The following is a 12,963-nucleotide window of genomic DNA, read 5'->3' as shown; positions in this document are numbered from 1 at the left end:
GTAATCCCAGCATCCAGGAGGCTGAGGCAGGAGAATTACCATATGTTCTAGGACAGCCTAGGCTACAGAGTGGAATCCTGCCTTTAAACACTGTGCGAGGGAGATAGATTTGGAGGCATGATGGAGTCAGAGCAGATTAAAAAGGAAGAGGTGCGCTCAAGAGACAGCAGGAGTCAAGCGTGAGAGGAGCACAGGGACTGGGAATAGGGAAGTCTCCTGGGGTTCTTGGGGAGGCTGGGGAGGAGAGCAACTGTGGGCCTCATTGGATCAGGATTGATGCCTAGGGTGTCCAGGCCTTGGTGTCCTGGAATCGTGCCCAGCACAGGGCCTGGTACATTGAGATACTTAGGAGTTCTGGCATCCCAGCCATGCTGGTGTTGCCAAGGTTACCTGCTGAGCTGCTCCTGGAGCGCCTGCAACTCTTCTTCCTGTGCCCGCAGCAGTTGCTCCTGGCGCTGGGCCTGTTCCTTTGCTAGCTGGAGCTCATACGGGGGTTTCTGGGGGACAAGATTGGAAAGGAAGAGTTGAAAGACAACAATCCCAGCTTGGGGTCCACCTGATGAACTTCCTATGAGACTTTAACCATGCCTATGGAAGCTGGGTGAGTCTGGGGTTACCACTTCTTTTCCAGAAATTGCCAAGTTCTTGGACCTGGAAGTCTGACTAGGAAGGAGGCTGAGAGCCATCTTGGGAGAAGCATGCCCAAGCTTTTTGGGGAAAGCACGTCAAAACATGACTAGTCTAGTCTGGGGTACAGCAAAAGAGCTTAGACACTGGGACACGTCTGCCCTCACAAGGGAGCCTGAACTTTGTGACCCAAAAGACTTGCTGGGATGTGGTCCCTAACTGAGTGCTGGCATGGCTAGGTAGGAAGTACTGTTGAGTGAAGTAGGCCTCATGGGAAGCAGTCATGAAAAGGGGCACCCTGTGAGTTGAGAATGTATGACTTTCAAAGGGCATCCCCAGATAGTAACTCCGAGAAGGCAAGCTAAAATTGATCTGTAGAGTTTTGTGTGATGGTACATGCCCATAACCCCAGCATTTGGGAAGTCAGAGGCAAGAAGATCAGGAATTCAAGTGCATCCTGGTTTTATAGCAAATTTCAGACCAGCCTGAGTTATAGAAGGTCTTTTCACAAACAAACAACCCCTTATACTGATCTGTAGACTGCACTGGCCTCAGGCTATCATTGTAGATCCCTTAGCTGCAAACCAGGTTAGACAGGAAACAATAGATAGGTACCTTGACCACCTCCTGCATGGGTACTTCTGCTTGATCCTCCTGTTTGGTCACACTGGTCACTCCTGCCCACTCTTGTGGTTTCTCTGTGGTAGACCCTTTCTTTATTTCTAGGCCTTGCAGGACCCTGGGCTGCCCCAGAACACTATGCTGACTCCACCCCTGCCTGTTCCCTAATGCTGTGTCTTTTACCCTTTCTTGAAGGCTGGGAGCCAGCTGCCCTTGGTCATGGTCCCAATCTGCTGCCTTTTCCTGGGTCCCTTCTGTTATTCTCTGACCTTGTGTCACGGGGAGACTTCCTTTGCCTTCATCTTCCATTCCTGTCACCTCCTTTTGAGCCTCCTTAGCCCCCTCCCTCTGTTGCTGGCCGCTGGTTGCTGAATTCTCCAGGGGTTTCCTGGTTTTTGGACCTCCCTCCTTCAGGCGTAGCTGAATTCCCTCCCCTTCTGTTTCCCAAATGCTCTGGGGACAAGTGAGGCTCCTGGAATCCCCTTTCTTCTTTTCCAAAAAGTTGGGAAGATGGCCCTGCTGCATAGGGGTAGGAAGGTCAGATTGGCGGTCTTCTCTGGGCGCAGGTGCATCTTGCAGAGAGCTGGTTCCACGGGTGTCTGGTCCCTGTAGCTGATCTCTGGAGAATCTCACCTGTAGAGGAAGTCCCATCTCAGCATCTGGTCACTGGTCTGCGACATAGCCCTGGGCCAACATGGTTTGCTTCTTCTTGGATTCAGAGGCTTGCTACTGGGAAAGCTACCAGAGGCGAAATAATCTCAGGCAGCACCTTCAGGAGACCCACAGGGCTGAGCTGAAGAACAGCAGGTGTCTCAGTTCCTCCCCTTCCTGCCTTCAGCCAGTGGCATTGCCATCTTTCTCCTGGGCTGATCTTGTCCCTCCACCCCCACCCCTCAATTCTCTTCCTCCACCTTCTCCTGTCACCTTCCCTGCTGTCCTTTGTTTTGTGTTTTTCCATTCTCCTCTCTGAAAGGGAAACAAGAATTCCTAGTTTATAGAGCGGTGATAGAATCTTAAACAGACAAGTGATTACTGTCAAGAAATCTCTCCCAGTGGGGATGTATCTCAGTGGTAGAACACCTGTCTAGGATGTGTGGCCCTAGATTCGATCCTCAGCATAACAGGGCCGGGGGAGCCTTCTCTGAGATGCCATTTTTCCTTTGGCCACATCTGTACCCTATAGTCATCCCTTGATACCAGGGGAGTTGGCTCCAGGACCTCAAGCTGGTGCTCAAAATGCCTGAATATTCAAGACTCTTCTTTAGCATGGTATAGGGTTTGCAAATAAGCAATGCACATCCCCAATAAGCTGAAGTACTTTTTAGATGATTTAACTACCCCACACAGTGTAGTGAGGTAGTCCTTCTGTAGCACTGATCACGCCCATCGCTCCACCCCCAATGCTATGTAAGTAGTTACTATACTACCTCATGTGTAGGGCTCTGAGGGAAAAAGAATCCACAATATTCAGAACCAATGCAATAATTTTTTTCTAAATATTTTGCATATGCGGTTGGTTGAGTCTACAGATGCAGAACCCATGGATGTGGAAGGCTGACTGCACACTTAGCAAAGATTGCAATGTGTTCCTGATCTGTCTCCATGAACAGCTCTTGAACTCTTTCAAGGTCTGAGACTGAGTCCTTAACTGTGCCACATCTGGTGCCTGGAAGCATGTGGAATGATGATAACTTTAAGCTGCCACATGAGAATAGAGCAGGAGTCTTGTGCTGAGCTGCATGGGGTTGTCTCAAGCTTTCTACACAACTCCCCTAGGCGGTAGGACCTTTAGCTGAGTTTAGGAAGGGGCAGAGCTGGGCTGTGCATTGGGCCATCAGGCTCTTTAGTCACTTCCCTAACTGACACAGGCCAATTGAACACCCAGCTCACGGATTTCAGTAGAAGTGGGCTCCATGGTCTGTTTCCTGCACGTCTCCAGCCACCCCTATTGCCCTCTCCTCCAGAGAGCCCCAGTGGCTCATGCAGCTTCTAGAGCTCCCTTGTTCTCCTTACCCCCCCTCCCCCAGAACAAGACTGCTGCCTGCTCCTTGCTCTCCTTGCTTCACACACTGCTCCCACTTCTGTTTAGCTCTCTGCACACCCACAGGAGGCCCTGCTCAGCTCAGGAGTTCCAGCAGATAGATGACCAGGAAGCAAGTCAGGGTGGAGACAGGCAGAGGCACCTCCTTTGGGAAAGCTTTGGGCTTTCTGAGTCTTCTTTCTTGGGTCTGGCTGGGATTGGAGCAGCGGGACCTGAAACCAAGAGGCAGAACACCTGGTGTCTTTAGTTGGCTTGGTCCTTTAGTGGAGGCTACCCCAACTTGAGAGCCACTCATTGAGACCGTTACGCTTCCTGTTTTCCACCTTTCCCCACACGGCTGACCATCCCATATTCCATCCCTACATCCATCACATTCTAGCATCCTGTCACTTATCCTTCCTTCTCACTTTCCACCCTGCCAATTAGTCCTTAGAAGCCTAGCTTGAGGAAAGATAAGGCTAAAGAGTGGGGACAAGGATCAAGAAAGGGAGGGAAGCAGGCTTTAAAGGGGGTAGGCAACCAACATTTCTACCCAGATATGGCACCCATGAACCACAATAACCAATATGTCATGATGACCCTAAGGGTGTAGTAGCGTTACACACACCTTGGTCATAACCAACAGCTCTCTAATTGGAATTAAGACACACTCAACAAGAGAGAAATCATACTTAGCACTAGAAACCTTGCCCACTACCCAGGGGTTATGAACTCATAGATCTTGGAGAAGAACCTACAACCACCACTTTACTAAGCCAGCATAACCCCTAGCTACATTCTAAATATTTGTCCTTATATACATAAATCAGAGCAGTCCTTACCCCTCATCAAGGAAGCTTCTCATTGCAACAGATGGAAATCATAACAGAAAACAACAACCAATACAGCTACATGTAAGGCTCAGGGATCATTGCAAAAGAGGGAGTTGGCTTGGAGGCTGTATCTTCCTGGAATGTCAGAATCTACACCAATAAAATCTCACCAACATGACTGCCTAAACATGAGCTGAACAAGGACAATAACAATAGACATGTTAACAAGAATGAGGGGAAAGTTCATGAGGATGCAACCCTACAAAAAGAACTACAGGCAAGTAAGAAATGCTAAGAGCAGGAGAAGCAGCCTTCCCACCTAATGGTTATACAGTACCAAATGGTTATTCCTAAAAAACACACATACAGATAACATTATTGAATTGTGTGTGTGTCTCACAACAATTAATGAAAAAAGAGCCCATGAATTTGAAGTAGGGCAAGGAAGAGTATATGGGAGGGTTTGGAAGGAGAAAGGGGAAGGGGGAAACAATATAATTATAATCTCAAAAAAAATGTTTAAGGGGAGGAAAGAATGGCTTAGGTTGGAGGCTGAGAGCCCACTCACTCTGAGAACATGGGCCAGGCTTCATCCAGGTCTGGCCGCTGCAAATCCAGGTTGAAGGTAACTCCATTGAGGGCGTAGAGAGAGTCCAAGATGTCTTCCTGGAGCTCAGGGCACAACAGAGGGCTCCGGGGCCCATACCATTCCCTGTGTGAAGAGGGACCAGCACATTTGGCCATTGCCACTCTTGACCTCTGAGCATGGGCACACCACAGGGGGACCTTCCCGGGCAGGTGCGGCTGAGCTCAGCCTCGGAGGGCAGAGGTTGAAACTCAGCTGAGGAGCCTTAAGCCCTTTCTCTTTTCTGACACCCATTTCCTTATCCCTAATGGCCAGGAGTGAAGGAGGATAGTGTCACACATGGCATGATTGCTTGGCAGTCCTACCTGGTGAGATCTGGGCTCAGGAGACACAGCTGTATTGACTCAGCCAGCTGTCCACGGGCGAGGCAGAGTCGGATAAAGGCTCGACCCTTTCCCAGAGAGGTCTTCAGCTGTGGGAGTGGGGAGGGCCAAAGAGAGGGCAAAATCAGGATGGGGAGCTGGGCCAAATCCAAGAGAGCACAGATGGAAATGAGATCGAAGGAGAAAGGGTGGGCCAAGGTTGGAGGAGAAATGTGTGGCTGGGGGTCAGGCTAGGAGGTCCAGTGAGGGGTGAGGAGCGGGTTAGAAGCCTTCTGTTAGTGGAGAGGGCATGAGTGACGGTAGGGTGCCGAGGGACCTAGGGAAGGGCTGTATGTACGCCTCTAGCCATTCTTTGTCCATTGCTGGCATCAGAGCTTTCTTGTGTGCCCAAGCCCACCCTCTTCCTCATCTCCTGCTCCTGTTACCTTGTTCTGTGAGCACACAAAGTTGGTCTGCTCCGTGTATCCCCGATGCGGTCTCAGAGCAGTGATCAGGAAGTCCCAGTAATCCTTCCGAGCCCCTAGGAAGCTCCTCTGCTCTTTCTGGTCAAACTAGGATCAAGATGAGTGAAAGGAATGTGAGCCAGGGCTTCCTTCTGGAACCTATCTAGCACCCTGGCTTGCTGGGAAGCACTGGGGAGAAGAAAGGGCCCCTGCAGACAGGCTTTTCTTTAGGGAGGGATCTGGCTCTGCCCTTACTTGCTGTGTAAAAGGTATTTCTCTCTCTGAGCCCAAGTTCACACTCATTCATTCACAAACACTGAGTACTTTCTTATTTTTCTGTTGTTTTTTGTTTATTATTATTATTATTGGGTTTTTGAGACAGGGTTTCTCTGTATTGCTTTGGAGCCTGTCCTGAAACTAGCTCTGTAGACTAGGGTGGACTCGAACTCACAGAGATCCACTTGCTTCTGCCTCCTGAGTGTTGGGATTAAAGGTGTGTGCCACCAACACCCTGCTCATACTTTCCTGATCTAAGGACTGTGAACAATGAACAAACCGACCTCATACAGCTTACATCTTGGTAGGCGAGTCAGAGGAAGTGTGTGTGTGTGTGTGTGTGTGTGTGAGAGAGAGAGAGAGAGAGAGAGAGAGAGCTGGGCAGTGGTGGCGCATGCCTTTAATCCCAGGACTGGGGAGGCAGAGGCAGGCGAATCTCTGTGAGTTTGAGGCCAGTCTGGTCTACAAAGACTACAGAGAAACCCTGTCTCAAAAAAAGAAAGAAAGGAAGAAAGAAAGAAAGGAGTGTGCTGTGTGTGAGAGAGAGACATACAGAGAGACTGAAATTTTAGCCTGAGGGTCATGTGAACAGATGTCATGCAAGTATCTAGGGAATAACATTCCAGACAGAGGGAATGCAAAGATAAAGGCCCCTAGACAGGTGCAACCCTGGTCTGCTATGGGGGTTAAGACAGTAGCAAAACTGCATCTCACTGTCAAGAGGTGAAGTCAGAGGAGGAGGAAGAGAAGGAGGAGGGATCTTTATGTTTATGTAGGGAGGGGGCTGGTGGTAATCAAGGACCTCAGGAGGTAAAAATGAGAGAATGAAGGCCAGTCCTAGGAGACAGTTTATGTCATGAAAGACTTGTTCGCTGAGCAAGGAGACAGTGCCTGGGAACCAGGAAGACAGCGGCTTGGGTACTTATCTGGGAAAGCACTCTTGAGTATTCAAAGCCAAGGAACAGCGTCAGGAAGGAGACCAAAGGGTGGGGGTCCCACCTGCAGCAGCAGCTCCAGGCAGCCACAGAGTCTGTGTAGCTCCGCACTGGCGTCTGTCACCCTCCCTTGCCCGTCCCCATATCCCTGGAGGATGGCAGAAACAGCATCTGCAAGGAGGAGGGTAGACGGCAGACATCAGGGAGCCCGACCTCAAAGGGGATGCTCTCCAGACCTCTCCCTTATCCTGCAGCTCACCCCCAGAAAATCTGACAGGGCAGACTCACTTTTCAGGTTCCTAGTGACCTTCAGGATGGCCCCCTCTTCTGCCATGAAGACTTGGAGTGATGTGATTCTCTGTGATTCTCTGAGGTCAGCTGCCCACTCTCCTTATGTATAGATGGGTGAGAGTCCAGAATTGAGGGAGAATGAGAACATACTGGGGTCACACAATGAGTTAACCTGCAGAATGAAAACTAACTCTTCCTTTCTTTCCCTTAAGGTTTTCTTTGGGGGGGTGGGGGGGTGGTGGTGGTGGCACACGCCTTTAATTCCAGAACTCAGGAGGCAGAGGCAGGTGGATCTTTGGGAGTTCAAGGCCAGTCTGGTCTACAGATAGGGTTTCAGGACAGGCTCCAAAGCTACAGAAAAACCTTGTCTCGCAAAACAAAACAAAACTTTAAAAAAATAGTTTACTGAGTACCCTGCATGGAATCCAAGCTACGGCTTGAAGGTCAGTGTATAAAGATATGAATGTGGTCTCCACTTATCGGGTCGTGCCTGGTGTCAGTCACCCTGATCATGGCTGACATCTTTAGCTCATTCGATTCTCTTAGTAGTCTCCAGAGTGCACTGATACACAAGATGACTGGGCACAGAGATGGTAAATCTCAATCCAGTATCACAAAGCTGTAAGCTGAACTCATATCTGTTCACTTAATATGGGCAGAAGGCCTGTGCCGTGCAGACACCTGGCTGGGGAACTATCACCTCCTTTCCTCTTGGTTAGCCTTCGAGCCTCAGCAGTGTGTCATCGCCTTGAGACCTACATTAATCCTTTCCAGGGCCCCAGCTGAGTGGAAAATATGTGCTCCCTGGGGAAAGCAGCAGAGCAGAGGTGCAGAGTTGGAACTGAACCCAATATTGGATGTGAGGACAGCAGTGTCTGGGTGTTCCCCCACCGTCCCCTCACCTTCTTCTGCCTCCAACTGGCCCTGGGACTCAGAGAGGGGCGCCGTTGCCTTTGAAGGATGACGAGCTTAAGGCTAAGGTCCTGGCATGGAAGTCAGGTCTAGGTCTAGGATGAAAGCCCAGGTGTCTGGCCTCCAAGGCAGCAGTGATGGCGTCTGTGGGTGGGGTAGCAGCCCTGTGTCAGTGGCTCACAGGGAAGAAAGGAGAAAGAAGAAAAGAGAGAGTGTGTGGGGGGCCCAGAGGACACAGGGCCACCCTGGACTTGTTGCTTACTCACCGTGTGTCTTCCAACAGTTCGCTCTAACCCAGTTTCCTCATCTGTAGACAGAAGATCAGACAGAAGTTCTTTATGGACCTTCAGGATTCCTCTAGCCCGTCCCCAAATCCAGGGACTCTCCGTGCTCACCTGGGAAAAGTCTGCCTGGTTAGGGTGTGGGCAGCAGGGCTCTGTGGCCTGAGTATGTGTCCCTTGTGACTGTGGGCTCTGCACAGCCCTTCCCAGCTCTCCTGCCTGGGGAGTGACTCAGGCCCAGCCTGGAGAAGGCTGGACCAACCCTGTCAGGGAGAAGTAGTAGAGAAAGATTAAGGGCACCGAGGCAGAAGGGTGGCTCCCTCAAGCTGATCTTGCATAGGGCCTGTTGGTGGTCTAACACAAAACCTATAGAGGCCTCCTTTCCCGGGCACCAGCTCCTGTCTTTCTGTCTTGTTGCCAGCAGATGGCAGAAAGAGGCTGGCTGAGGCGCTACAGTTTCTCTCTGGCTGTTTTCCTGTCACTGGGCTGGAGGTGGCACAGGTGGAGAGAGGACAAACGACCACCAAGTATCTTCCCCTCTTCTTTACCCCGGCCAGCTGAGCGATCTTTGTCGGTGTTGGGGCCTTCCTTCCATTCCTGGTGCACACTTCCCGGGGACGGAAGCGAAACGCCCAGTGAAGTGCCAGGTGGGCTACTCTTGTAGGGTGGCCTCTCTGCTCTAACCTCGCTCAGCTTCCCGACGTTGGGGGTCATTCTTTTTCTAGCCCAGGCCGGCCCGGGGACTGGGCCTGGTAACTGGGAATCGAGGGTTATAGGGACTTCTAGAACTACTTTTACAAGGTAGACCAACCACCTGTTAGCAGGGCACAGAGCGATCCCCAAACCTGCTGTTCTCTGTTCCATGCCTCGCCCTTCTTCCCGGTGCAGAACTCGATCCCCCCACACCGGTCCTCCCTGCTCTCTGTCCCCCACAGATCCCTTCTCTGATGTCAGTCTCTCAGTTGCTGGTTGCTCTCACACTGTTGCTCTCTTTCTCGCGCTCCGAGCTCAGCCTGTCCCAGGGACTCGGCTGCCTCCCGCCCGTCCCGCGTTCCCGCTCCTTCGGGTCCCCTCCCCACCGTCGGCCTCCTGCGTCCTTGTCGCCGCCCCTCGCAGGGCCCCCGCACTCCCACAGCCTGGCAGAGCTGGGGCGGAGGCGGAGGCGGACTCCGACGGGGCGGGCCGGGGGCGTCGCCCTCCTTCCCCGCGTCGCAGACGCCCTGGGCCAGGAGGTCGCTGGGGCTGGGGGCGGACCGGCTCACGGGTAGTCCGCGTCCCCGCCCCGGGCCCGTCGGGCGCCGGGCCGGATGGGCTGCACCGTGAGCCTGGTGTGCTGCGAGGCGCTGGAGCCCGCGCCCCCCGGGACTCCGCCGGGCCCTGTGCGGCCCGAGCGCTGTGAGCCCGGGGGTGCGGTGCGAGCCCAGGGGAGGAGGCTGCTGCTTCAGGTAGAGTGCTGCGGGCTGGGTGCGGGCAGCGGGCGCGGCAGAGCCCAGTCCACCTGGGACAGTAAGGAGTCTGGGAGAGTGTGGGCTGGAACGTGGGAGGTCCCTGCGGTCAGTTCCGTGGAGGTCACACCTGGGGTGCTGTGTCCTTGAGCAGAGGGTGCCTTAGAAGGGCAAATACCTGTGAGGTGTTGGGGGCAGGTTTGTGACCCAGCACTGCCGAGATTGAGGCGGGAGGATTATAATCCAAGGCCAGCGTAGTGAGATCGTTTCTCAAACAACCTGCACCCGACCCAAACCTAATACACAAAGCAAAAACAAGAAGAAAGAGGAAAGAGAAAGTGGCAGAGAGAGGGAGCGGGAGGCAGCACGCAATTAGTTCGGGTGAGAATTTGGAACCACCAGAGGGTGCTGGGCCAAGGAGGGAGAGTAACAGCCCCTTAGTTTGGGGTGGGGAGGCAGAGTAGTGGCTGTTTTGGTCTCTTCTACCAGGAGGTAGGGCTGTCAGAGCCAGCCTGGCCCACAGCAGGGTGTGAGGGGGTGGTGGGACAGAGACAGCATAAGGGAAGATCGAGGCACCAGTGGGAGAGGTGGGGAGGTGGCATTTAGCTCTTCGCCCCCCCCCCTTTTATGGCTGGATGCGAGGAATTGGCCAGAGGCAAAATAGCGATGAGCAGGGAGGCAGGTGCTTGATGTGGGAGATCAGGCTAGCTGGACATCCCAGGCTTTGCATGGGCTCTGCATTTCTCCGGAGAAAGAAACTATTTTGTGTTAGCAGGGACTGGGGTCCTACAGTTCTTTCTCTACGGGAGAGTCAGGGTTGACTCCAAATGCATCCTGCAAGCACATCCTAGCTCCTCCTCGTGGACAGCAGGGAGGCCAATGTGGCTATGTGTACTTAGGTACGCGTGCAAGAGTGTGTGAAGTGCCCAAGAGGCCCCTCTGCACCCCTTGACTGGCTGTCCCTCTGGGACACAGATGAGGGCCTATTTGTGGTTATCTGTCACAGCCACAGGTATGGGGTTGGAAACTTGTAAATGAAATATGCTATATCTTGCAAGGCAGTGGCTGGGCACAACGAGGAACAGGTTTGGGGATAGAATTGTCTTCTGTATCTCCAAGTGGCTGGTGCCCTAGCCGAGTTCTCATGGAGCCTGGGGGAAGGGGAGGACTTAGGGGGCCTGGGAGTATGAATTGGGCATCCCACATTACTGGTGATGGCAGAGAACTGGGGTGACATGATAGAGCTCTTAGAAGGCAGATCCCACCTACCCACCTACCCACCCTTGGCTCAGAGCTTCCCATTTCTCTGTCTTGCAAAGTGTCCAGGGGAGGTGAGGGGTGAGACAATGATCCTTCCCACCTCAAATTCTGTGTTTTCCCTTGGGGGTGGATCTGAGCTGCTCCCCAGGGTTTGAGGATTGGAATAGAGAGCCCTGGGAGGCATCTCAGACTCCAGGGCACACTGTTGTTCTTACCTCCTGCTTGGCGAGACCATCCACTTCCTTGTTTTGCCTGCTGCTTTTTCAGATAGGTCTCCTTCTCCTCTCTTTCTGCCTGTGGGCTCAGGTCTTTTACTCCCTTGCACTCTCCCTTGATATAGTGGGGGATATGCACTGGGCATGTAAGGGTGGGCAGGGATGGATAATTGGGGCTGAGATCCAGGAGAAGAACCAGGAGCACTGGAGGTTGGTGACTAAGGGGAGGAGGAGAGGGAGGGGTGTGTGTGCGCCCTGTGTGACAGTGACAGGGACAGGGATGTCTGCATTCAGGGACAAGTGTCTGTCTGCATTTGGATGAGCTGGTTTTGCAGTGGCCTCTTGGGAGAGCTTGCTGTGACTCATTCCCTCCTTTATCTTCATGGATAAGGCTCCATCTCAGCCATGTGCCCAAGTCCTGGCTCAAGCAGGGGCTGCTGGGCCGGCAGCTCTCTTGCTTAGCCAAGACCCCAATCACAGGTAAATCTCAGGGGACTGTGCTGCCCAGTGAAGAGCAAGCAACCTGTGCCCTTGCTCGGGCCCTTGCTGCAGGAGGTGTGATACTCACACCCTTGTTCTGCATAAACATCTCTTGGGCTCTCACCCTTCCAGAAACCCAGCTCAGAAGCTACCAGGCATCTGGGCTGGCAGCCAGGGCCCTCCTACTGCCACAGACACGTGCCAGCCGCCATTCCTGCCTGGCCCATCCCATGGGCCAGCTTCTTGCCCTGAGGCAGGCTGGGCTCATGACTCCGACTACCTTCTCAGCCTTGCTATTCGGCTCATAATGCCCCCTTTGCCCACTCTGGTAACCCTGTCTCCTATGCAGCTGCCTTTCTCACTCTGCTGAGTTGCCCCCTCTTCCTACCCCCACCCAGCCTGTCTCTGCAGCTCTCACTACACTGGCAGGCCTGAATCTGAGACCTGCCTCTCCTACCTGCTTGGAGGGTGCTGCCTGCTCCAGCACAATCTTGAGCATGGATCCTATACCCCTGAGCAGGCTTTTTTTTTTTTTTTAGATTATTAATTTTTTAAAAAACATTTGTGTGTGTGTGTTGTGTGTGCACATGTCTTGTGGAAATTAGAGGACAACCTGTGGGAGTCACGTCTTTCCTTCTACCATGTTGAGTCCTCAGGATCAAACTCATGGCATCAAGCTTGGCAGCAGGTGCCTTTACCTGCTGAACCACCTCCTGTTAGTTTCTTTGGCTCTCACAGTTTGTTCATTCTGAGGCCTCCTGAGGCACCTTTGAGGGCCGAAGAGGAAGGAGGGTAGGGACTGGCATCCCTCCTGAGTGTTCCCGCCAAGATTCTCTGACCTGGGCGCCAAAGGGCCTGGCGGGCATCTCTAGGTGCCAACCTCGCCTCCTCATTCTGTGCCTTATCCAAGACAAGTGGGTGCTTGTCTGATGGTGGCGGGAGCCACAGAAAGAGGCTTCAGGCTTATTCCTCCCTCCTAAAGCCATCCTCTGGGGTTATTCCTCTGGCCTCTGCTTCTCACAGCCTGGAGTCCCTGAAGTTTAGCAGACCTGTAGCCACCCCTGTTGTAAGATCCCACAGGATGATCAGTTCTGTGTCTAATCCAGCTCTCAGTCCTGCATTTGGGCCACTTCCTTTTCTTCTGATTTGCTAGAATTCTAGAGTTCCAGGGCGGAATGAGACTGTAGGTAGTCCATGGTTCTGAAGCCGAGGTGGCCACAGCTCCCTGTGAGAATGTGAGGGAAACGATGGATGCTCTTGTCAGGGAGTAGTATACGCATGCCCACACAGCTGCTGCACACACAAACACTGTCGTGCATCTCTCCAGGTTTACCCTGGCTCTGCTCCATCTGCTT

General features: G+C 52.8%; 1 protein-coding gene across 3 annotated transcripts in view; it reads right to left on the bottom strand.

Annotated features, from left to right (window-relative positions):
- LOC127226426 (C-X-C chemokine receptor type 2) overlaps nucleotides 1–5,617 on the bottom strand; it is a 29,242-nt gene extending 23,625 nt beyond the window's left edge. The window contains exons 1-6 of one of the 3 annotated variants that reach the window (XM_051190451.1): nucleotides 5,496–5,617; nucleotides 5,053–5,159; nucleotides 4,670–4,813; nucleotides 3,432–3,501; nucleotides 1,243–1,881; nucleotides 391–497 (exon numbers count right to left, since the gene is read on the bottom strand). In XM_051190451.1, coding sequence (XP_051046408.1) covers nucleotides 391–497; nucleotides 1,243–1,881; nucleotides 3,432–3,501; nucleotides 4,670–4,680 — 827 coding nt within the window. In that variant the 5' untranslated portion in view covers nucleotides 4,681–4,813; nucleotides 5,053–5,159; nucleotides 5,496–5,617. Of the gene's footprint in view, nucleotides 1–390; nucleotides 498–1,242; nucleotides 1,882–3,327; nucleotides 3,502–4,669; nucleotides 4,814–5,052; nucleotides 5,160–5,495 lie in introns of those variants that run through there. The other 2 variants (XM_051190450.1, XM_051190449.1) reach the window with 2 other exon arrangements.
- Nucleotides 5,618–12,963: the final 7,346 nt, after the last annotated feature.

Source organism: Phodopus roborovskii, unplaced genomic scaffold (assembly GCF_943737965.1).
Source record: "Phodopus roborovskii unplaced genomic scaffold, PHOROB, whole genome shotgun sequence".
In the NCBI taxonomy this organism is placed as follows: domain Eukaryota; kingdom Metazoa; phylum Chordata; class Mammalia; order Rodentia; family Cricetidae; genus Phodopus; species Phodopus roborovskii.
The sequence above is the reverse complement of the archived record's forward strand: the minus strand, read 5'-3'. Positions and strand labels throughout refer to the sequence as shown.